This window comes from Equus quagga, chromosome 15 (assembly GCF_021613505.1).
Source record: "Equus quagga isolate Etosha38 chromosome 15, UCLA_HA_Equagga_1.0, whole genome shotgun sequence".
NCBI classification, from domain to species: domain Eukaryota; kingdom Metazoa; phylum Chordata; class Mammalia; order Perissodactyla; family Equidae; genus Equus; species Equus quagga.
The window spans coordinates 73,936,237-73,961,079 of NC_060281.1; the positions used below are offsets into that span (position 1 = coordinate 73,936,237).

General features: G+C 53.5%; 1 protein-coding gene across 1 annotated transcript in view; it reads left to right on the forward strand.

Moving 5' to 3' along the window:
- Positions 1 to 827: 827 nt before the first annotated feature.
- OAS3 (2'-5'-oligoadenylate synthetase 3) overlaps positions 828 to 24,843 on the forward strand; it is a 51,853-nt gene continuing 27,837 nt past the window's right edge. The window contains exons 1-16 of the mRNA XM_046641023.1: positions 828 to 1,123; positions 3,153 to 3,435; positions 4,831 to 5,006; positions 5,816 to 6,054; positions 7,004 to 7,157; positions 7,592 to 7,936; positions 9,017 to 9,299; positions 10,930 to 11,105; positions 11,899 to 12,149; positions 12,562 to 12,706; positions 13,082 to 13,255; positions 14,529 to 14,814; positions 15,541 to 15,642; positions 15,846 to 16,021; positions 16,356 to 16,594; positions 17,507 to 17,654. Coding sequence (XP_046496979.1) covers positions 941 to 1,123; positions 3,153 to 3,435; positions 4,831 to 5,006; positions 5,816 to 6,054; positions 7,004 to 7,157; positions 7,592 to 7,936; positions 9,017 to 9,299; positions 10,930 to 11,105; positions 11,899 to 12,149; positions 12,562 to 12,706; positions 13,082 to 13,255; positions 14,529 to 14,814; positions 15,541 to 15,642; positions 15,846 to 16,021; positions 16,356 to 16,594; positions 17,507 to 17,654 — 3,360 coding nt within the window. The 5' untranslated portion in view covers positions 828 to 940. The remainder of the gene's footprint in view (positions 1,124 to 3,152; positions 3,436 to 4,830; positions 5,007 to 5,815; positions 6,055 to 7,003; positions 7,158 to 7,591; positions 7,937 to 9,016; positions 9,300 to 10,929; positions 11,106 to 11,898; positions 12,150 to 12,561; positions 12,707 to 13,081; positions 13,256 to 14,528; positions 14,815 to 15,540; positions 15,643 to 15,845; positions 16,022 to 16,355; positions 16,595 to 17,506; positions 17,655 to 24,843) is intronic.

Sequence of the window (24,843 nt, forward strand, 5' to 3'; positions counted from 1 at the left end):
GGCACATATGTATGGCAAGGGATAAAACCTAGACTATTGATGGTGAACACGACGCAGTCTACGCAGAAGCTGAAATACAGTAACGTACACCTAAAATGTACACAATGTTATAAGCCAATATGACCTCAATAAAGTGATTTAAAGAAACAAGCCAAAAGAATAGAGCGCAGTGGTGAGAGCGTGCCCTGGGTTCGCAGCTGGTCTGACAACTTTCCAGCTGTGTGACCTTGGACAAGATGCCTAGCTTCTCTGTACCTTAGCTTCCTCATCTATGAAACGGGTCTGACAATAACAGCATCCATTGTGTTTGTGGGTGGGCTTAAATGAGGTGTGTGTAAAGCAGCACGACAAGCGTTCTGCAAGTGTTCCTTTGACTGTTGGCGTTTAGAAGGCATCCCTCAGCCAGAGAGCAAGGCAGGGGCTCCTTCTTTATGGAAGACACCTCCAGGCTGCTCAGTTCCAGCTCTGACCATTTTTTTCACGTAAATCCTGCACATTTCTTAAACGCTCAGGATGCATCACTCGGTGCCAAGGCTTGTGTCCTGGGGACCTGCCGCTGCGGAGGCGTTCTGTTCAGTGACGTTTAGTTCATCCTTGCTGGGAGCTGCCGGGAAGGTAGCCCCGGTGCTGGCGGCGGGGAGGCCAAGGAGAGGGAGCCACGACTGGGAAGGGAACCGGGAAGTGGGCGCGGGCCGAGAGCTGCAGGAAGTAAACGAAACTGAAACAGAACGCGGGAAAAGGAGGCGGACCTCCGGGAGGCTGGGCGGGAAATGGGGAAGCCGCGGGAGGCTGGGTCAGAAGGATCCCTCCCTCCCCCGGCTCCGGGCGCAGGGTCCAGCACCGGGACCGCGCGGACGCCGGGACGCGAACCCAGAGGCGCGCGAGGGCATCGGCGCCCGCGGCCCCCGCGCAGCCCTGCCTCCTGGCGCCCGCGCGAACCATGGACGTGTACCGCACCCCCGCCGCGGAGCTGGACGGCCTGGTGGCCAGCAGCCTGCAGCCCCCCGCGGAGTTCGTGGGGGCCGCGCGGCGCGCCCTGGGCAACCTGAGCGCCGCCCTGCGAGAGCGCGGGGGCCGCCCCGGTGCGGCTGCCCAGCGTTGGCGGGTGCTGAAAATCGTCAAGGTGAGCGGCCCCGGGTGGGTCGATCTCAGGGGCTTCATTTGTAAATAGGGGCGATCGAGGACGCTGGGCGCCTTGAGATGGGGGGTGCGACCTGGGAGGAGGTTATCAGCTCTTTTGATTGATTTCTTTAACACGAATAACGTCCTTTCTATGCGCCAGCACCAACATACTGCCCACAACAGCGCGGCTGAGCAGATACTACTAACTCCCACTTGACAGGGGGGGAAACTGAGGCACAGAGAGACAAAGTAACGTGTCAGCCTGTAAGAGGTCCAGCCAGGATTGGAAGCTGGGCAGTCTGATTCTTGCATCTGTGCTCTTTACGGGCCTCACACTATGCCTGGCCCGAAGGATGCAGAAATAATAACACTCTATAATTACAGCCCAATGTACCAGGAAATTACCAAATAACAGGGAACACTGTCTCATTAAATGACACTTATCTCACTTCACCTTCAGCGAGGTGGGGATCCTTGTCCCGGTTTTATGGATATGGAAACTGACACAGGGCGTGGTTAAGCCACTGGCCCAGGCCACTTTTTGTCACATAAATGCCACTCTGCCCCTGTGACCTCAGGATGCCCACAGACCCAGCGGTTTCCTAGGGCTGAATCTTAGCTAGAGGGGTGGAAAGGAGGAGAGCCTTGCGGCCTGGGAGATGTGGAGGCAGATTTCTGCCCTCGAGATGGACGGGAGTGGATGGGAGTGGATGGGAGGAAGTTCTGCTCAGCAAGAGTCTAAGGCTCCCTAGCGCCCACCATCCTTAGCTTCCAGGGAGACCTGGAACTGCCCTTGTGGTTGAATTTCGCTCTGGCCTTCTGATCCTTCGAGGCTTTGAAGGAGGCAGTGGGCAGTGGCTTCTTTTCCAGCCTTGAGCTGCTGTTCCCTGCGGAAGGGGTTCCTTGGAGGCAAGGCTGATTCGGGCTGGCGGGAGGTGGACAGGATGAGCCTGGGGCTTCTGGTTAGACCAGAAAGCAAAGAAGGGGTCGCACACCTCTGGAGTCACACCAGAAGGACCCCCCCCCCCCAACGAGGGCCAACATGAGGTGACTCCCCTGCCCCAGCTGTGACCACCGGAAGTGTCTCCAGACATTGCCACGTGTCCCCTGGGGGCACAGTCGCCCACCATTGGGAATCACCATTTTAGAGATGCTCTTGACAGTGTATGTGGGTGGAATGACACAGTGGCTGGAATTCCTTATAAAAATCACATAAAGAGGGAGAAAAGGGGTCAAACAAATGGAGCGATGTGGCGAGACCTTTAAAATCCTCTCTTCCTTTGAGTAGGTTTGAAAATTTTCATAATGAAAAGTATTTTTAAGTGAATTAATTTATGGAGGAAAAAAAAGAATGTGGGTTTGGAGTGTGCTTCCCTGAGTGCAGAGCACGGCCTCGCCTCTCCCGGCTGGGGATCTGAACAGCGGCTGCCTCCTTGCACTTTCATTTCCTGGTTGTAAAGTGAGAAGCTAGTCCTGGTTCTTGCCTCCGCCTGGCTGTGTTACTCACTTCACCTCTCTGAGCTTCACCCATACTGGTGACCACATCACGTTGTTGCCTCTTGGAAACGAGATTACAGGGGTCAGACATTTGGCAGAGCCCCAGGCATGGAGCAGAGACTCTGAGAATGTGACTTTCCTTCCCAAATCCTCAGGCTGGCAGCTTTGCAGAGAGAAACACTGGTCAGACAGGTCTCAGAGACTCAGTGAATCATGTCGCAGTTTTGTATTAATCCCAGGCAAAGGTTGTGAATGTATGTTCTGCGAAGCAGAATTTGTTTCACCTACAGTTTTAATTTTTTTTAAAGTTAGCTGCCAACATTTAGAAATCATGGATTTACATATAAAAATTACTTTTCTTGAAAACTCAGACCTGGCTGCCCTGGGCCTGCCTTCCTGCATAGCTTCAAATGCTGGAAGCTGTGTGGCCACAGTCTCCACCCAGCCCACTTGCCTCACTCAAATTGCCTGCCAGCCTGTGCAGGCACTAGAGTTGGAGAAGGCAGAATTCTGAGTTCTTTCTTTCTTTCTAGGGAGGCTCCTCTGGCCGGGGCACAGCTCTGAGGGGTGGCTGTGATTCTGAACTTGTCATCTTCCTCGACTGCTTCAAGAGTTATGAGGACCAGGGGGCTCACCGTGCGGAGATCCTCAACGAGATGCGGGCACTGCTGGAATCCTCATGGCAGGACACAGTCCTGGGGCTGAGCCTTGAGTTTCCTGAGCAAAACATGCCCGGGGTCCTACAGCTCCGACTGGCATCCACAGACCTTGAAAACTGGATGGATGTTAGCTTGGTGCCTGCCTTTGATGCCCTAGGTGAGGGGTCCGGCCCGTTCCAGCGTTGGGGGCAAGATGATTAGGGATAAGACAGGGCTTCCTGTTCCAGGCCTGCCACCAACTTGCTGTGTGACTATCTTGTATTTTATCTTAAAAGCATCATTGTGATTTTCGCCTTCTCCTTCATAGTGTACCCAGGCTTGAGTGAATATAATAATACGCCCTGTGTCCACATCTGTCAAATGAGGATAATAATAATAATGGGAAATAGTAAGCTGTCTTATGGAGTCGTGGGAACGGCAGTGTGCGTTATATGTGTAATGAACTTGGAACAGAGCCTGGCACCTGACACGGCTATATGAGTGTCTGCTATTCTTATTTCTATTATTCTTGTTACTAGTTTTTCTATTATTATTAGCTGCCGTGATGCTCTGGGAGATTGCTATCTTGAGTTTATCCAGGGTTATGATGTCCTGGCTGACAGCCCCGCTCTTCCACACCTAAGACACCCACCCTCTGGGCACCCATATCTTAACCGTAATAACTGCTATTTACTAAATGCTTAACTATCCCAAGCACTCGACATGTTTTATCTCATTAACTCCTCAGAACAAACCTATGAGGTCGGTACTGTTTTATCTTCCATTTTATCGTCTTTCTTAAGCACAGAGACGTACAGTAACTTGCCCAAAGTCACACAGCAAGTGATGTCAGGAACCTAGAAAATTATGCAGAGTGTTTACTTTTCCCGAGCCAAGCTCAGGGGAAGTGGTGGAGGAAAAGGCACCTCCTGAAAATTCCAATCCTGTCTCCGTCACTGGCCAGCTGTTCAGCTTGGGCAGAACACTGCATTTCTCTGTGCCTCTTTCCTCGGCTGTAAAATGAGGTGAAGGACTGTGCTTCCCTTGGAGGGTTCTGGTCGGGGTACAGTGAGGGGGTTCATGTCCAACTCTCAGCACAGTGCGTGGCATGTAGTAAAAAATATTGGCAATGGCTGCTGAGGAATCAGACCTCTTGCCTTATGTTCCTCTGGCATCGTCTCCTCTCCCCGTGGCACCAATTAATTAACGGGATGTACAGCGGTGTTGCAGTACCGCCCGATGGGGCCTCAGGGAGGTGAGAGCTGCCAGCTCGCCGCCTCCTGACTCAGCTGGAAGTGTCACTCCTGTTTAACCATCTTGGAACGAGGAGGCTGCTCTTCAGCTGAACCCCCGGGGGCTACCTGGCCATTTGGGAGGAAGGGATCCATTAGAGCTTTCCTCTCTGCCTCCTGAGAAGCTCCAGACTCTGTTCCTCATCCTCCAGCCCCCATGCTGGTGGGTCCCCCCAAATTCTCCCCACTCTCTTCAGCACCCCAAGCTGAGCTCCGCCCCAACACCACCCTCCAGCCTGCCCTCAGCACCCTTCCTGACTCACAGAACTTCACACCCGCAGGGCAGCTCCGCACGGGCGCCAAACCCGAGCCCGGGGTCTACTCGAGCCTCCTGGACAGCGGCTGCCGGGGGGGCGAGCACGCCGCCTGCTTCGCGGAGCTGCGGAGGAACTTCGTGAACACGCGCCCGACCAAGCTGAAGAACCTGATCCTGCTGGTGAAGCACTGGTACCGCCAGGTGAGGCCACTCGTGAGGGTCCTTGCTGCAGGCATATGACTGTTTGAATTTGTGCTTCCACAATAGAATATTTTCTTACATTTAGTGGCTATTCTTGTTTTTCTTTCTCGGAAGTGCCTGTTCATATCATTTGTCCATTATTTCCTACTGGGTTAGCTGTCTTCTTCTTGTTGATTTGTTGGCACTCTTTATATATTCAAGGTGCTAATTCTTATTGAGTCAATATAATGCAAATCTATTATCCCAGTCTGTGCCCTGAACTTTCACTTTGTGTATAGGTCTTTTGTCACAGGAGACCTCCCAGGCCAGCCTCAGGAATGCCCCCTTGCACTGTTCATGCTTGTTGATAGAACCTTGGGTATTGGGGAAGGGGTGCTCATCCTGTGCCTGGAGATGAGAGAACAGGCTCCCCAAAATCTTAGGGAACGTGGCTGGGCCCTTCTGTTGGACCACCCGTCATAAAGCAGCTCTGGTGTAAGGAGATCCTGGATTCCAGTTCTTGCTCAGCGACTGACTTGCTGTGCAACCCTGAGCAAGGTCACCAGGCAAGGCCTGTCTGCTCCCTGCTCCTGTGGCCTTGAATCTCCTACCTCTCCCTCCCTCCCCCTGAATATGAGCCAAGCACTTTGCTGAAGCCCCAGCAGTGAAGGCAGAGGAGAGGCACAAGATTGCTCTCGGCACAGCCGTGGAACACAGCATCCCGTCCCAGCCTCAGCCTGCAGGCAGAGATGGAGAGACCCAGGAAAGTTGTGCAGAGAACGAGCTCTCCCCTCCGCTCTGTCCTCTGAGCCCTGCCCCGCCGTCTGCAGGTGTGCCCACAGGAGGCCAGCAGGGAGCTGCTGCCCCCTGCCTACGCTCTGGAGCTGCTGACCATCTTTGCCTGGGAGCGGGGCTGCGGCAAGAATGCCTTCAGCCTGGCCCAGGGCCTCCGGACCGTCCTGGGGCTGGTCCAGGACTATCGGCACCTGTGTGTTTTCTGGACACTCAACTACAGCTTCGAGGACCCCGCGCTCAGGCAGTTCTTGCGGCGCCAGCTTGAGAGACCCAGGTACCCCCTAATGCCCCACTGCCCGCCCTCCCGCGCCCCGGCCACAGGGAGGTGCTTAAGACTGATAGAGCGGCCTGCGTGGGGGCCAAGGCCGGCGCGGCACGCACACTTTCTAGTTCAGGGGCTTCAGCCCCAGATGCAAATTAGAATCACTCGGGGGAGTTTTAAAACATCTGCCACAAGTTTTGTGCATGGATGTTCTAGTGACATATAGCGTCCGCATCCAGAGGGCACATTTCAATGACTTTGTATAAAGTGAACATACCTGTGAAACCCCCACCAGATCAGGATAGAATGTTCCAGCACTCCAGGAGCGTCCCCTGCACCCTTCTACAGGGAACCCCATTCTGACCGTTGTCGTTACAGTTCTGTTGTGACGTCATTTAAATGGCATCGCCTGGCACTTCCCTTTCTCAATGTGAAGTCTTTAGGACCCATCCCTGTGGTTTCGTGCAGTCACGGGTCATTCTTTTCCGTTGCTGAATAGTATTGCTTTGTGTGAATTTGTCACAATATATTGTCCATTCTACTCAGGGTGGACATTTGGGTTGTTTCCGTTCTGGGGCTGTTACAAGTGGGCTGTGACACACAGTCTTGTATGTGTATTTCAGTGCATATGCATAAATGTTGGATATGGACGCAGGATTGAAATTGCTAAATCGTAGGGTATAATTCAGAGTGCGTGGGGGTGGATCCTGCTAGCTTACGATTCTAACAGGCAGCCAGAGTTGAGGACCACTGCTCCAATTTAATCTCCACAACAGCCCATCAAAGCAGGCATGGTTGTTATCCCCATTTTGAACGTGAGGAATCTGAGGCCCAGAGAAGGTAAGTCATCTGCCCCAGGTCACACAGCTGGAAAGTAGCAGAGCTGGGATTAGAACCAGGTTCCAATCTTGATCTTGACCATCTTGCTACCCAGAACCATCTCGTCCCTCTGGATTTGCAGGCCTGTGATCCTGGACCCGGCTGACCCTACGTGGGATGTGGGAAACGGGGCAGCCTGGCGCTGGGATCTGCTGGCCAAAGAGGCAGAGTTGTGCTGTGACCACCCGTGCTTTCTGCAGGCAGCAAGGGGCCCTGTGCAGCCCTGGGAGGGGCCGGTGAGTGGGGGGCGCCCCAGAGTCCTTGGCTTGACCCCTAAGTTATGTGCTCAGTGTTTCCTGAGTATCTTCTACGTGCCGGGGGCCGTGGCGTGTGGAACAGAGTTGAAAAAGCAGGAGCAGCACCGTGTGAGCAATCTGACCACCACGCCAGGCCTGCCCAGGGGGACAGGACACCTTGGTTTTCCTGGAGCTAGTGTCTGCTTACCACGCTGTGTCTGCCCGCCATAGGGGGACCTTCTTATCATTCATCCCCTCTGTATGGGCGCCTTTTCTAACCTGCACTAAGGTGCCATATGGGCTGGTGGCGGCCCTCCCACTTCCCCTCTCTGAGCCCCAGTGGCCCTGACTGTACCAATGGGAGGGGGCTGATGAGAGAAGGGGCATAGAAACCTCTGAGCATGGGTAGGATGGCTCCTTCCACAATCTTCCAGGACCTTCCACGCACCGGGTGCCCGGGTTTGGACCACCGCATCCAGCAAGACCCTGCCCAGAGGACCCCCGAGGACAGCGGGGTTCTCACTGGTGTGCACCCGAGCACAAGGAGGAGGCAGCCCTCGAGCCGAGCTCCTGGTCCCTCGAGCGCGGCCAGCATCGCGCCCCGCCCACCGCAGGCGGTCTTGGATCTGTCTCGGATCCCTGCCCTGGAGCTGGACCGCTTCATCCAGAACCACCTGATGCCCAGCTCCCAGTTCCAGAAGCAAGTGAGCAAGGCCATCGATGTCATCTTGCGCGGCCTCCGTGAGAACTGCGTCCACAAGCCCTCACGAGCCAGCAAGGTGAGTCTGGCGGGTGCAGGCACCAATGGGACCCTACAGAGGGACCACAGTGGCAGCAGAAGGAGACAGAGCAGGGACACTGGCCATCTCTGGAAGGGTACTTTGCTGGATGGAGAAATATATTTAAGTGCCAGCTTTTTTTTTTTTAATGACAATTTCAAAAAAAAAAAACACACTATTCAACCATAATCAGATCACTTCCCTGCTCAGCTCAAAGTCCTCCAGCATTTCACCGGGTACGGCGGCCTCAAGGCCCGCGGGATCTGGCCCTGGTCTCCCTCCGACCTTCACTTCCTCCGCACTGGGCCCCTGGCTGCTTCTGGAACTCACCCAGCACACATCCCCACTGCCTGTTCTCTCTTCTAGAATGCTCTTCTCCCATCCTCTTAACTCCCTCTCCCCTCCTTAAGTCTGCAACTCAAGTCCCTTTCTCGCTGAGGCCTGACTACTCGATTTCAAACTGCAACCTCCACCCCACCCCGAGGCCCCTCACTGCTCCATCGGCCTCTGCCCAGCACCTGGAACCTTCCGGAACTGTTGTTTGCTGACTGTGCCTCCCTCCCCCACCCCCTGCTAGATTATCAGTTCCAGAAGAATGAGTAACTTTCACCCACTCGCACATCCTGGTACGCGTCAATGATCAATAAACATTCATTGAATGAATGAATGAGTGAATGAATGAATTGATTGAAACAGGCCCACAGAACACATCTGCAGGCCCCTGGAGCCCTGGGTCCTCCGAGTGCACCTGTGGTCCAGATGTGCAGTCGGCAGGTGCTGCAGGCATCCCACTGAAACCTTTGATCACGGCCCCGCTGTAGCCCGCCCACGTTCCCGGCTGCTGCATATCGAACTGACTTCGCGCAGCCTCCTCAGGTTGGAAGGCAGGTGCAGGCAGACACGGCCCGACTCTGCCAGGCTCCCAAGAGTCAGAGGTCACAGGGCTGTGTTGTAGTGCCCCTGACCCTACACCAGCGAAGAACAGTCTCAGGGTGGCGGGTGGGGTGCAGCTGGTGGGGTCAGAGGGTGACTCCTGGGCTCCCAGAGGGTCCCTGCTCTGAGATGTTCTTTTCCCTGCAGGGGGGCTCATTCGGCCGGGGCACCGACCTCAGGGGTGGCTGTGATGCCGAACTGGTCATCTTCCTCAACTGCTTCAAGGACTACAAGGACCAGGGGGCCCGCCGGGGGCAGATCCTTGAAGAGATACGGGCACAGCTGGAATCGTGGTGGCAGGACCGGGTCCCCAGCCTGAGCCTCAAGTTCCCTGAGCAGAGCACGCCTGGGGCTTTGCAGCTCCAGCTGGCGTCCGCGGACCTAGAGAGCCGGGTGGATGTCAGCCTGCTGCCTGCCTTCGATGCCATTGGTGAGGGTGCCCAGCCTGCGCCTTGGAGAGCTGTCTTCATAGACGATCTGTGTGTGTGTGTTTGTTTTGTTTTGCTTTCCTTTTCGGTAGCTTTTCAGACTTTCTCTCGGTTCGTAGCATTCTTCAGTGTCTGATCTGTCTGCATATGCTCTCTTTTTCTTTACACTGTTGAATTTGTCCTGCTTTTCCAATCTGAGAACTCAACTTTTCCTCTAGTTTTAGGAAAATGTCTTCCAACATCTCTTTGAAGACTGCCTCTTCCCTATTTTCTCTATTCTCTGCTTCTGGAACCACTCTTAAATGGCGGCTCACTTCCTTCTCCCTGTCTTTTCTTCTGTCTCGTTTTTCCCATCTCTGTATCTCTCAGGGCTGCCTGCCGTTCGCTTGTTCGATTCCACCTTCCTATTTCCTAACTCTCTTCAAATGTGTCTAATCTGCTTCTGGCCTTAATTTTTTTTAAATCTCCATGACTTTATTTTTCACTTGTAGAAGTTCTATTTGGCTCTTTCTCCAATCAACCCATCATTTGTTCATAGATTCCTATTCTTTCATTGTGGCTTCAGTTCCTTTGATCTCTTTAATTATTTTAGTCTCTCAGATTGTCCTGTTTTCTCCAGTTCTTGAAGGGCTGCTTCTCCTCGTTGTTGGGTTTCCTGACTCTCCCTCGTGGTTTCCTCATGTGCTCTGTAATTTTTGATCGTGAGCTCATCTTCGGAATATGTGGCACCTTCATTTTCTTTCCTTTCCCGTGGACGTTCCTTCTGCTCTGGGTTGGAGGCACAGCCTTTGGGGAACCAAGTTTTGATTTTGATTTCTAGCGAGGCTTCAAGAGTTTCACTAGTTCTCAGGCCAGTTTTACATTCTTTTAACAGCCAGGGGTTCCCCCACCAGACAGAGACTGTCGATTTGGGCTTCACACCCACATCCAGCACACAACTGGGTCTCCGTTTCTTCTTCCTCCCACCCAGAGCCCAACGGCAGGCTTCCTTGAAGTCTCTCTGAGAGACGGTGATCTTTTTTAGTCACTGTCCATGGAGAAGGCATCTATTCCAGAGTGCCAGCCTCACGAAAGAGGGGGGCGGGACTCCATTCCAGCTTCCTCTCGATGCCCTGATTTTCTCTTCTGGGAGCTAACAACATTAATAATAGCTACAGTTTATGTTTATTGAGCATGTTGCATATTCTAAGCCTTCACACATCGATTTCATTTGATTCTCACAAGAGCCCTATGAAGGGGATGCTATTTCTTACCTCCGTCTTACGGATGAGGAAACCAAGCCTCAAAGAGGCCAGGTCCGCACAGCTAGGATTTGAACCCAGGCCCGTCTGAGCCCAAAGCTCATCTCCTTCACCTCTTTGCTACATGGCTTGTCTGCGGTCAAGATTATCCACCTTGCAGAGTTACTGGGTGAATTACTGAAAATTATTTAAAAAGCGCCCAGCATATAGTCGGTACCAAATAATAATAATAATAATAATAGCTCTGCTTGCTATTGTAAGTTATAGATTGTCTACAGTTGATTCAACGTTTTATCATTGCTGTTAAACTTACGGAGGCTGGTGCTGGCTGGGCCGGGAAGGCTGCTGACTCCAATCAGAACTGTGCGCTCAGAGCTCCTAACACCCACAGGCCAGCTCCGCGCGGGCGCCAAACCCGAGCCCGGGGTCTACTCGAGCCTCCTGGACAGCGGCTGCCGGGGGGGCGAGCACGCCGCCTGCTTCGCGGAGCTGCGGAGGAACTTCGTGAACACGCGCCCGACCAAGCTGAAGAACCTGATCCTGCTGGTGAAGCAGTGGTACCGCCAGGTGAGGCCCCCACGCCCCCTTGCTCCGCCCAGGAAGCGGGTGCTGTCATGGCAACTGCCTCAGCCAATCAGCTCCTCCTCTACGCCGCGATCACCACCCCCCCCTCCACTTCTTATTGGCCATCCCAGCTAGAAGGACCACCACCTCCATCCTCCAGGTCCCCCCCAAGACCTGGGAGCCTTAGGCTGAAAGAGAGTCTCCATCAGTCCCCAAAGCCTCCTTTCCTATGGCTCCAGTTCACCGTTTCTCTCGAGCTCATGTTTCTCCTTTCTCCTCGCGCTGCTGATGTTTTCCCGGTCCCTTCCCACCTCCAAGCCTTTGCTCGTGCTTTTCCCCCATCACCATCTTCTTTGCAAGTTGCGCCAGATCTTGAGCGTCCTTCAGGGCTCCCTCGCTGAACGCTCCTCTGAAGGCCAGCTCGCTCGCGCTCACTTATTCAACAAACGTCTCCTGAGCGCGCGTTGCTGCTAACTGTTGGGATACCGAGATGAATAGATTGCAGCTGCCCTTCCTCTACACCCGAGCCCATCCACCCTTTGAGGAAAGACTCTAGGCAAAGACCCAGTCTGAGCCTCTTAGCCTCACGGTGTGACCTTGGACGAGTCACTCTGCCCTCTGGAATGAGTTCATCCACCTGTAAAATGCAGAGGCTGAGCCAGGCTACCTCCAGGTTCTACTCTCTCTTGTCGTTTTGCTTTTTATATTCCTCTGTTTCTCTGACTGCGTAGGGCCGTGCATAGCACACAGTAGGTGCCCGCGTCCACTGATTCTTGACTGGCTTTGGGTGACACAGGTTGCAGCTCAGAACAAAGGAGCGCAGCGGGCCCGTGCCTCTCTGCCGCCCGCCTACGCCCTGGAGCTCCTGACCATCTTCGCCTGGGAGCAGGGCTGTGGGGAGGACCGCTTCAGCATGGCCCAAGGCCTGCGCACCGTCCTGGGGCTGGTCCAGCAGCACCGGCAGCTCTGCGTCTACTGGACGGTCAACTACAGCTTTGAGGACCCAGCTCTCAGAACGCACCTTCTTGGCCAGCTGCGGAACCCCAGGTGCACGCCCACTTCCCCACTGCCTGCTCTGTGTCATCCTTGTCCTGACCCATTGTCCCCTGGAGTCACTGTTCCACGAGCGGTCCAGGGCGGGGTTGGGGCACCCCACCCCGCTTCCCTCTGGACTCTGCTGAGAAGGCTTGGACACAAGGAGCCCTGAAGGAACCCAGGGCCGGTTTTAGTAACACAGTAAAATACCATTTCTTAAACTAAGGGGCTGCCCAATAGCTTCCCGACAGAGGCGGCCAGCCGGGTACCCTCCTGCACTTGGGCAAACCTCGGCCAACCTTAAAGTCCTCACAGTCTCCTCCATCTCCCCAGGCCCCCCACCCCCTCCCGGTCTCTCCCACCCCTCTGTTCCTTCACTGATTCCCACCTTCCCCACCTGCCTGCCCACCCACTCTGCCCCCAGGCCCCTGGTCCTGGACCCTGCCGACCCCACCTGGAACGTGGGCCAGGGCAGCTGGGAGCTGTTGGCCCAGGAAGCAGCAGCCCTGGGGACGCAGCCCTGCCTTATGAGTAGAGAAGGGACACCAGTGCAGCCCTGGGATGTGATGGTAAGAGGGGGTCCCTGGGGTGGCAGGTGCTGGCGGCACCCCTTCCCAGATCCCCTTTCCTGGCCGGTGCACACATCCCCAGCCGCTAGGAGTGTAGGCTGCTGACGGCTTACAGCTGAGGCATGGGTTGTTCCCCCAGTGAGGCATGGGCCTCCTCAGTGCCCCCGTTCAAAGTTGGGGAAACTGAGGCTGTGTGGCAGAGGTGGCACCAGAACTGGAACTCTGGTCCCCATGATGCTGGGACCCACCGACCAGTTGAGAAGAAAAAAATATAGGACATAGTGGGAGTCTTGTCCTCATAAGACATCATAGGGTGGGGCCTGGCGTCCGCGGGGACCCCATCTCGAGCTGGCCCTACCTGGGTTCTCCCTGCAGCCCGCTCTCCTTTGCCAAACCCCGGCCAGTGACCTGGACAAGTTCATCACTGAATTCCTGCAGCCCAACCGCCACTTCCTGGAGCAGGTGAACAGGGCCGTGGACACCATCTGCTCGTTCCTGAGGGACAACTGCTTCCGGAACTCTCCCATCAAGGTGCTTAAGGTGGTCAAGGTGAGTCCCAGGGGGCTGTGGGCAGAGAGCAGGGCGGCGATCTCTCCCAGGTCCGGCCAGGTCAGAGCCATTTCTGTGGCCCCTGCAGCAACCAGCACAGGGCCAAGCATCAAGGAGAAAGTAGAATGTGGTCATGGCTGGATGGCAGAGGGAGGGCTCAGGTTGCCCAATGAGTTTGTTTTGGTTGCTCATGACAGCCAACTCAAAAGAAGTGACCAAAGGAAGGTATTGGCTGATGTCAGTGGAAAACCCTGGAGTAGAGCTGCCTTCAGACACAGCTAGATCCAGGAGCCCATACAGGATCTTCAGGACTCAGCTTTTCTCCCTAGCTCCTAGCTCTCGGCTCTGTCTTCTTCTGTCTTTGGACAGGCCCTGTCCATGTGATGGTCTTTGGCATCTCTAAGCTTCCAGAAAGGGAAATTCTCTTTTCTTGAAATTCAAAGAAAAGTCTTAGAATTGAGTGTCGTTGGCTGGCTATACCTCCCCAAACCAATCACGGGGCTGGGAGGACATCCTGCTCTGCCCGGCCACGCCTGGGTCACATGGTGGATTCAGCCCCATGTGGACATGATGGGCTGACTGTGGGGGAAGAGGGGCTCCCCCAGAGAAAGCCAGGATGTGGTCCCAGAGGGTGGAATGGATGTCGGGGTGTACCAGAAGTCACATTACCCACTGGAGCATATACAACCTTAGTTCCCAATCGGAGTCACAGTGAGGCACTGCAAAGAGCATCGGCACAGAGTCAGCCGATGAAAAGTCCCAGGCCTGGTGGTTTGCTGTGTGACCCCAGGTAAATACCTTCCCCTTTCTGATCCTTGACTTCCTCATCTGTAACACTTGAGGACAGTAGCCTGACTCGCTGTTCTCAATTGTGGCTTCACTTAGAATCACAGTGAGGCTTTTAAAAAATATACTGATGCCCCAGCCACGTCCCAAATTAAATCAGCCTCAGGGGTAGAGGGGCCAGGCATTGGACAGACAGGCTTGAGAACCAAAGGCCTAAAAAAATCTCTCAAATCCCTTCCAGCCCCCAAACAATAGAATGAGAAATTTTACATTTATTGAAGGGTTTAAACTTATGTATTGCACTTTTCCTTTTCTTACAACAATGCCACATATTAATTCCATATTAAAGATGTAAAACAGAGAGGTTAGGTGACTTGCCCAAGGTCACACAGCAGGTCCCTAACTCAGAGTGCAGAGCCCATAGTCTCTGGCAGGAGGAGGTCAAGCGGTACTTCGAGGGTCGAGCCACCTGCCATGTCCTCTCCAGGGCGGCTCTTCAGCCAAAGGCACAGCTCTGCGAGGCCGCTCAGACGCCGACCTAGTGGTGTTCCTCAGCTGCTTCAGCCAGTTCACCGAGCAGGGGAACATGCGGGCCGAGATCATCTCAGAGATCCGAGCCCAGCTGGAGGCGTGTCAGCAGGAGCGGGAGTTTGAAGTGAAGTTCGAGATCTCCAAGTGGGAGAACCCGCGCGTGTTGAGCTTCTCCCTGACATCCCAGACGATGCTGGATCAGAGTGTGGACTTTGACGTGCTGCCGGCCTTTGACGCCCTAGGTGAGGTGCCCAGGCACAGTCCCCAGAAGGGGAACAGCAGAGGCAGGGCTGCCACGGACAGCTGTAGAGTTTGTGCACTGCACAACTAGACCGCACCTGTTCACATCGTAGGCATTGTCAATGTGGATGTTTGTCACACTGGTCCTGCAAAGTGTCCAGAGAAAAGGGCACCTTTTGCTAATTCATGCAAAGGTGCTATGTGGGCAAACGGTGGTCCTGAGCTGCGTTCTTGTCCCAGCAGCTCCACCAACATGCTGGATGATCTGAACAAGGGACTTCCCACCCTTGAGCCCCAGCGTTTTCATCTGACAGTGCGGACACTGAAGTATCTCAGTGCGTCCCCAGCTTTGAGTATCCGTGTACCACCTCCCACAGCTGCCACAGACCCATTCGATCAGTCCATTCAATTAGTGCACCTACTGTATGCCGGACTCTTCCCAGTCCTGAGCACAAACCCCTGAACCAAACAGCCACAAATGCCTTTGTCTGTACTCAGCTCCGAGTGTGAGAGCAGAGTCTGCAGGGGAGGAAACCCCCTGGAAACGAATGTATCTGGCTCCTGAGGTTTGGGAAACAAGTAGCAAGGGAGAGATTCATCCAGAAATGCATCTGAATCTATTCAGCTCCCAGCTCAGAGGGCGAGAGCTGGGTATCAGGGGTGCCTTTGGGTGCAAGGGACCAGCCGGGGATGCCAGTGCTGCCCACCCCCCGCTGTGTTCCCTGCAGAGGCTCTGCCTTGTCAGAGAGAGACCAGCAGGTGTCAGACGTTAAAGAAAGGTCAGCTCCCAGCTGAGACGTCCTCCTGCTGGGGAAGCGGGTGCATTGAAGGTGGGCAGCAAAGGGGATGAGACCCCCCCCCCCAAGGATTTCATGCCGGGCCTGTGTTCCCCCTCAAAGACCCCCGGGCCTCCCACTGGGTCCTGTCCACCCACAGGGAGACGCCCAGCAGGAGATCTCAAGAAGTCCTTCCTGAGCTGGCCCCACGGGGACCCTAGGGAGTGAAGTGATGGTGGCCTCCTCCCCCCCTGCAGGCCAGCTGGTCCTGGACTCGCGGCCCCGCCCGCAGGTCTACGTGGATCTCATCCACAGCTACAGCAACGCAGGCGAGTACTCCCCCTGCTTCACGGAGCTGCAGCGCAACTTCATCAGCTCCCGGCCCACCAAGCTGAAGAGCCTCATCCGACTGGTGAAGCACTGGTACCAGCAGGTTTGCAGGGGTGCGGGGCCACCTGCCGGCGGCCGGGCTGTCCCTCCGCAGCGCTGTCCCGGGAGGATGCGGGGCCCGGCCCCGGCCGGAACCCTGGGCTGGTGGAGCAGAAAGAGAGAGATTTCCCAGCCGTGGGACCTCAGTCTCCTCATCTGTGCAATAGGGCTGACATAACCGTGCCGTGGGATTTGACGGGATGATGACCGTATGGCATGGGCACACGGAGGTGCCCAACAGAAGTTTGGGGTGAGGTTTGCCCACTCTGGAAGGGTCCCTCCCATTCCTCTTCATTGCCGGGAGGGACCAACACATCCCCTGTCTCCTTGTGTCCCAGTGCAACAAGATGCCCAAGGGGAGGGGCTCGCTGCCCCCCCAGCACGGGCTGGAGCTGCTGACTGTGTATGCCTGGGAGCAGGGCGGGTGCGACTGCCAGTTCAGCATGGCCGAGGGCTTCCGCACCGTGCTTGAGCTGGTCCGCCAGTACCGCCAGCTCTGTGTCTACTGGACTGTCAACTACGACAACGAGAACGAGACCGTCAGAGACTTCCTGAAACTGCAGCTTCAGAAGCCCAGGTCCAGGCCACCCTCCATGCCCGGGTTCCCAGCTCCGGGGTCGCTCCCTCCCTCCCCGCCTCCTAAGGGCATGGAGCAGAGGCAGGAAAGTCTTCTTTCTAGAGCCGAGCTCCTTTCTAACAGTGGTGCTCAGTACTGAGGGACAGGCAGCCAGCTTCCTGGTCACCTGTAAACAGGGTGGCCCAGTGGGATGCAGGATCCAAGTTAAATCTGAATTCTAGATAAACAGTGGGAAACTTTCTGGTATAAGTATGTCCCATGCAATATTTGGGATATACTTATGCTTTGAAAAAAAAAAAACTTACTCATTTATCCAAAACTCCAATTGAACTGGGCATCCTCTACTGGTATTTGTTTAATCTGGCAACCCCACCTGCGAACCCTTGGAGAACATAAGCATATCTCGTTCTTGGGGATTTCGCCTGCCTCTGAAATGGTGCAGAGGTACCAGAGGTGCTTTCACAAGTGCCTGAGGCACCTCCAGGCAGTGGACAATGGCTCCTTGAGCGATGTGTTGAGAAAGACTCTGAGGTTGTGATTTGGCTCAGTGAGAAGAGTTGCCTGCTCAGTCAGCGAGGTGTCCCACCCACACAGGAAGGGAGAGGGGCGCAACCAGTGCTGTGATTGATTAAGGATGCCTGCTTGGCGTCCAGAAGGGGTGAGCATGCCTGAGCACTGTGGTTGATTGGTAATGTCTGCCCTGGATGCCGCTGGGAGACCTGGACCACGTGTGGCTTATTTTCTCTCCCTGCCCTCGAGCGTGTGTCCAGAGCCCTGAAGAGTCTCTGAGCCCTGTCCCTGCCCACTGCAGAGTGTTGGTGAGGGAAGAGAATAGTCCAACCAACCCTAGAATAGTCCAACCAAATTCCTCAAAGTTGCAGGAATAAGACTGACCCTGGATGGAAATTGCAGGCCCATCATCCTGGATCCGGCTGACCCGACAGGCAACCTGGGCCCCAATGCCCGCTGGGACCTGCTGGCCAAGGAAGCTGTGGCCTGCATGTCTGCCCCATGCTGCATGGGCAGGGATGGCAGCCCCATCCAGCCATGGCCGGTGAAGGTGAGAGACCTGTGGGGCAGCAGGGGCGCCCTTGGTGGGGGTGCAATGTGGGCGGGGGAGGGGCATGTCTGCTCCCAAAGGGGCAGGGCCCAGTCCTGGCCCTGGGTGTGCCCCCGGCCTCCATGTCCTGTCTGTCCATGGGTCTCAGCTTCTCCAGGAAGGTCAGGGCTAACCAACGTCTTCTATAACCCTCCCCAGGCTGCGGTGTGAAGCCCAGAAAGTCAGTGGTTGTGCCAGATGGACAGATGGACACCAGCCCTTGCCCTGGGGAGACTCAGGGTCACCTGGCACATGTGTGTGTGAGTGTGTGAGAGACAGCGAGACTGAATCAGTGGGTCTGCCTCCTCCGCAGTCCAGTCTCCCATCCCTCCTCCCAGTGGCCCCTCTGCTCTCCCCACCTGACTCAGTCTCATCGAGCACCACCTGGGACCAGATGGGCCCTCGCCGGCTCACACACTCCCCTGCACCCTGCAGTCCGTGGGTCGGCCCCAGCCTGGGTTCTCAGCTTCTCCGTCACCCTCGTGACTCTCTGTTCTCAGGCAGCTGCTGCTGCATCCTACCCTGCACCCCACCCCTGCTGTGAATGGCCTCTTTCTCCCTGACTTCTCTCTGCCCATCCACACGGGCTCACATCCTTCCTCCTGCAGAAACCCATCCCTGGCCTCCCAGTGCCTTGCCTTCTTCCCCAGTCCAAGAACTTTTCACGGGGATGGCAGAGTTTTCATCTCGTTTGTCAGCCACTATCAGTTGGTCGTGGCTGCCTGGAGCCCTGTGTTCTGAAGGATTCTGAAGAATGGATACATAGCTGGGAAGAGTGACCTTATCGATTGGTTATGTCTGCCATGGATGCAGTAGAGGAAGGTGGTGGCATGAGTGCCGTGATTGATTGGCAGTGTCTGGCCTGGATGCAGGAAGAAGGTGCTCGCAGGCCTACAGTGTATCTTTGGGCTATTGAGGAGCTCTCTGAGCTCAGCTGCCAGCAGGGGAGCATGCCCGGATCAGCTAGCTTTGTCTGTCACATATACATGGGTACATGAATGCCATGCGTTCCCGCTCACTGGACACCTAATTGGATCCCTTCTCATCAGAGACCTCGGTTTCTTTACCCTTCCTGTTGCATTCATTCCCCCAGTTTGTACATCTCGATGCCATGCCTTGTTTGTCTTCCTGAATTTTTACTGGGTTTCTGTCTTCTCTCCTGACCCACTGGAATGCCACCCATGGGATCCTCCATCCTGAACTGAATGTGAGCCAATGCTCGAACAACGGTGCTCAGCCTGTTTCTCTCTGCCTCCAGAACAAATCTACCAGGTCCATGCAGGAGGCACTCCAGACCTCCAGTCCAACAACGGTGCCCCTCTTAGTCAGGGCTCAGCACAGAAACCAGAAAGTACTCCAGGAATCGTAAGCAGAAAGGGGATCCACCTAAACCCACCTAAACTCTGCCAGAGGAGCAGAAGGCAGGGGCCACCACTGGACTATTGGTTTCAAGATCAGATCACCGTGGCTGACTCAGAGGTCAGGAAGCTGCTGTTTCTGCCAACGCCACTGCAGCCGCCCCACTGCCACACACCCACAGCGCTGGGGCCCAGACCCGGGAACAAGGGCTCAGCGGCCACAAACATCTCTCAGGACTTGCCAGCTGCCAGCGCTGCAAGAAGATGGCTTCTGCCTCCCTCCTTTAGCACAATTTAAATTACAGCCAGAATTCTGGCTGCAGGGGAGTCTGAGAGGTGAATGTTTCATCTCCCATCCCACGTAGCGCAGGTAGGAATGGATGCCCAGTGCCTGGGCCCAGGGTCCGGCCAGCATCCCCTGCAGCTTCACTGGGAACATCTTTTGGGTGGGTGATGGAGTGGTCCATCCCAGAAGGGAGGGCCAGGAGACAGAGAAAGCAGCCACTGCACATCCCCTCTCTGCCCTCCGGAGTATCTCAGACAGTCTGACTCTCTCGGGACCACTGCTGGGCACTGCCGGTCAGGTGCTGTGTTAGTCCCTTCGGGCTGCTGTCACAAAGTACCACAGTCTGCGTGGCTTATAGTCTCTCTTAGTGCTGGAGGCTGGAAGTCTGCCATCAGGGTGCCAGCCCGGTCGGGCTCTGCAGAGGGCCCTCTTCCGGGCTGCAGACTTCTTGTGTCTTCCGTGGTGGGAAGAGAGCTAGCCAGCCCTCTGGCCTCTTCTTGTAAGGGTGCTAATCCCATTCACAGGGCTCTACCCTCCTGACCTAAGGACCTCCCAGAGGCCTCACCTCCTCACACCATCACCCTGGGATTAGGGTTTGAACATAGGGATCCAGGGGGACACGAACATCCCATGCATTGCAGGGATGCAGGCCAGGGGACGGGAGGAAGCGCTCTCCCCTCACCATCATCATCTTGGAGAGAGAGAGGGATGGAGAGCCGTGCTCTGCTCCACAGGGAGCCAGTCCTCCGCCTTCGGCTCAGCCCACAGGGTCTGGGGTGGGTGAGGCTCGGGCAGACCCCCCACGACCCGAGCCACATGTACGCCTCCATCCCCGTGTTGCTCTTGCTGCTGGATGGGTGTTAATAAAGTCTTCTTAAACTCACCTTGCTGACTGGCCGGGAACCTAAGACGGGAGCTCTCAGGACCCCAAGTTACACCTTCTGTGTTAGCCCCGGCTGCTGCTCCGCGCTGTCCCGAGAACTCAGGGGAAACACCTGTGGGCAGCAGAGACCTGCTCTGCCACGTGTCCGGCAGCAGATGGGGACTCAGCCCGCACGTTGCGAGCCTTCACTTCTCGTCCTGGGTGGACCAGGTGGATCCCAATGTGGGGACTCCCATCCTCACCACATGGACTCCAGGCCTCCCTCTCGAAATGGCTGTAGAGCTAGGATAATTGTGAGCTGGTGGGAAACGGGGGGGCACGAGTGTGTGGGAAGAGAGGTGAGGTGGTCCCCTGGGCCGGGCAGAGAGGACGTCTTGCCATCGGAGCAGGGGCGTACTTTATTCTAGCCGCTTGGTCTTTGACAGTGGCCCCTGGGATTGACTTAGTGGCTCCGCTGTAACTTTTGGGGTCTTCCTGATGCAGCCACACCCTTAGGGAGTTGTCAGTTCTCCCTAAGTTGACTTATGCATTCAATGATCACCCAAAAATAGCCACATGCACTTTTCTCTGTAACTAGACAAGTTGGCACTGAAGTTCTTATGGAAAAATACACATCCAAGAAAAGCTAGGAAAACGCAAAAAACCAGGAAAAGAGCTCTGAGGAGGGACTACCCTTAACTGATATTAAAACATACACTGAAGCCTCTAGTATTTAAACAGCTTGGCAGTGGCACATAAATAAACAGGCCAGTGGAATTGGGTGGCACCTGCCATGACCTTGGTAAAAAAAAAAAAAAAACGAAAAGCTAAATGTGATCAACCAGCAACTAAAAGCCCAGAATGAGCACCTGAGGCTCCTTCTACCCCCTGTAGCCAGACGGCAGGGAAGTGAGGCCCCCGCCCAGGAGCGAACTGCAAGGGAGGCGGGGCTCCAAAGAAAGGGTTGTGTTGTTTTTAAATTTAACTTTTACTTAAAAACAAATTTTTCTTTAAGCCAAGAAGGGAAGTTTCTTTTTTTTTTTTTTTCAAAGTTTTGTATGTCAGTACATTTTTTTGTTTCGAAGATTGGCCCTGAGCTAACGTCTGTTGCCAATCTTCCTCTTTCTAACCCCTTCCCCTTCGCCCCAGTACATAATTGTAGATCCTGGTTGTAGGTCCTTCTAGTTCTTCTATGTGGGACGTGACCTCAGCATGGCTTGATGAGCGGTGCCATGTCCACACCCGGGATCCGAACTGGTGAACCCTGGGCCGCCGAAGCAGAGCACGTGAACTCAACCGCCACACCACCAGGCCAGCCCCCTAAAAAATTTCTATTGAGATATAATACATATACCATAAATTTCACCTTTTAAAGGGTGCAATTCAGTGGTTTTAGCATATTCATAAGGTTTATATTTAGTATATTCACAAGGTGAGCGAAGTCACAAGCTGTACACATCACACTAATTCCAGAACATTTTCATCACCCCCAAAAGAAATCCAAAACCCCTCAGGGCTCACTCCCCATTCCCTCCAGCCACCTCCCCCTGATCCCTGGCAACCGTGAATCTGCTTTCTGTCTCTACCACAGACACTTTGTATAAAGGGAATCCTACAATACGTGACCTCTTGGGTCTGGCTTCTTTCACTTAGCACAGTGTTTTCACATGTGACAGCGTATGTTAGGCTTCATTCCTTTTTATTACTGAGTAATATTCCACCGTATGGATGTGCCACAATTTGTTTCTCCATTCATCCATTGATGAGCATTTGGATTTTTCCCACTTTTTGCCCACTGTGAATAATACTGCTATGAACATTTGTGTACAAGATTTTATGTGGACATATATTTTCATTTATCTCAAGTGAAATACCCAGGAATGGGATTGCTGGGTCACATGGTGAGCCTAGGTGCAACCATTTGAGGAACCACCTTACTGTTTTTCACAGAAGCTGCACCACTTATGCCCCCACCAGCAATGAATGGGGGTCCCAGTCTCTCCACATCCTTGCCAACACTTTTTATCGTCCATCATTTTGATTATAGCCATCCTAGTGGGTGTGAAAGAAAGTTATATACTCTCAAAATAATCAGGTCTGCTAAACAAGGTCAGGACCTAGCTTGGGAAAGAATGGGACCCTGACTCATAGACGGGGCACGTAAGAGTTGAAGCTCCTGAAAATCTTGAATCCCCAGATTCCTCTGAGCTGCAGGAATGGCCCACCCACCCTCCTTGTTAAAAGCTAGCCCCTCTCCCCTCACCTAGAGACCCTGTGGAGGCCTGTCTTCCGTAAGACCTGTGCCCACCTTCCCTCTTGCCCTCTAGGCCTATGACTAATGTTAAGTCCCGAAATAACCCAGTTGAGGATGTGCTGGGCCTGAGAAGGGAGGGAAGGACTTGTATCCCGAAGACCCATAGGGATGTGAGCATGATGGCAGTGTCGGAGAATCCCTTTGTCTCTCCCCTTCAATCTACAGCTAGTTGAACATCCGTAACCCAAGAAGGCTACATGGCCAACACACCAGGATGCTGGAGAGACCCACACATCAGTATACACGAAGGTACAAAGAGGAGGTGAGCTGGGGGAACAGCAGGGGCAGTACCCAGGATCCTGGACCCCCAGCCCCAGAGAACCTGGGGGGCAGCAGCAGAGGCAAAGATGTTCGAACCTCCCAACTGCAGTGACACCTGAGGCCAAAAGGAAGCAAACAACAGCAGAGGCAGTGCCCACAAACCCTGCTTCCCCCACCCTCCCCCTGCCCTGCCACCATGGTGGCGCTTCTGACCACAGTGATTCTGTACAGACATGGGGGAGGCATCAGTCATCGCTGTGACCCCCAGCAGTGAAGCCAGCAGCCATAGCAACACCAGCCCTGTATCAGTGACCCCTGAAGTACACGTGATGAGGCAAGAGTGCCGAGTACCCGGCGACACCCCTAACAGGGGCAGTGGAGGGTGGAACGTGCTGATCCTCAAACACAGCCAGAGGCAGCTCAGGGAAGAGAAACCAAAACTAGTGCCACAGCAGCACCTACTGGAGAACAAAAGAAAGCCCTCTAATCTCCAATCGGCTGAATAGTTAGAATCAAAACAAGCAAAGCTGCACCTAAGTAAGAAAAGTGTTCACTGTGACAAATGCACCAGCAGAAGAACAACCCAGCAAGCACCACAGAAAGCCACAGTAACATAGCATCACAAAAAGAAAATAACGCTTCTCCAGAAACCAAGCACAAAGTCATGGGAGATTGTGCTCTAACTGATAAAGAATTCAAAATAGTTGCCATGATAAACTCAACAAAGTACAAGAAAACCCAGAAAGGCAGTTCAGTGAGCTCAGGAATAAAATCAATAAACAGAAGGAATACTTTACCAAAGAGATTAAAACTCTAAAAAAGAACCAAACAGAAATTCTGGAGCTGAAGAAATCAATAAAGGAGATGAAGAATGCATTGAAAAGCCTTGGAAATAGAGCAGACCATATGGAAGAGAGAATTAGCAAGCTTGAAGACAGAAACCTAGAAATGATGCAGGTAGAAGAGGAGAGAGAACTGAGACTTTTAAAAAATGTAAAAATTCTATGGGAATTATCCAAATCCATTAGAAAGAACAGCATAAAGACAATGGGTATACCAGAAGGAGAAGGCAGAGAGAAGGGAGTGGAGAGCTTATTTAAAGAAAGAATAGCTGAGAACTTCCCAAACCTGGAGACAGAACTCGATAAACTAATAAAACACCCAATTATCTCATTGCAAAAAGACCTTCTCCAAGACACATGATAATGAAACTGTCAAAAGTCAATGACAAAGAAAGAATATTAAAGGCAGCCGAGGGGAAAAACAACCTACAAGGGAACCCCCATTAAGCTATCAGCAGATTTCTCAGCAGAAACTCTACAGGCCAGGAGAAAATGGAATGATATACTCAAAATATTGAAAGATAAATACTGTCAGCCATGAATATGCTATTGAGCAAAGTTATCCTTTGGATATGAAGGAGAAATAAAGGCTGTGGGAGTGAAACAAAAGCTAAGGAAGTTCATCACCACTAAGACCTGCCTTACAAGAAATGTTGAAAGGAGACCTCCTACCTGAAACAAAAAGGCAAAAGTTTACAAAGCTTGGAGCAAGGTGATAAATAGACAGACAGAATCAGAAAACTGCAACTCTGTATCAGAACAGGTTAGAAAACACTATTGTACCATGAAGACTAAAGGGAAAGAAAGTATCAAAAATTACTTTAACCAATTCAATTTGGTAACAAATTCACCATACAAAAAGGGACAATTTGTGACAACAAAAATATAGAAGGAAAAGGACAGAACCTGCGTAGGCAAACAGAGATAAGATGCTCTCAGCAGAGGACTATCTCATCTATGAGATCTTTTATACAAACCTCATGGTGACCATGAAACAAAAATTCAAGCAATGTCACAAAACATAAAAAAAGAGAAAACTGAGAAACACATCACAGAAAACCACCAAACTGAAATGGCAGACAGAAACACAAAGAAAAAGAAACAATAGAAATATAAAACAACCAGAAAACAAAAGATAAAATGGCAGTATTGAGCCCCCATATATCAATAATCACTCTAAATGTAAATGGATTGAATTCATCAATCAAAAGACACAGAGTGTCTGGA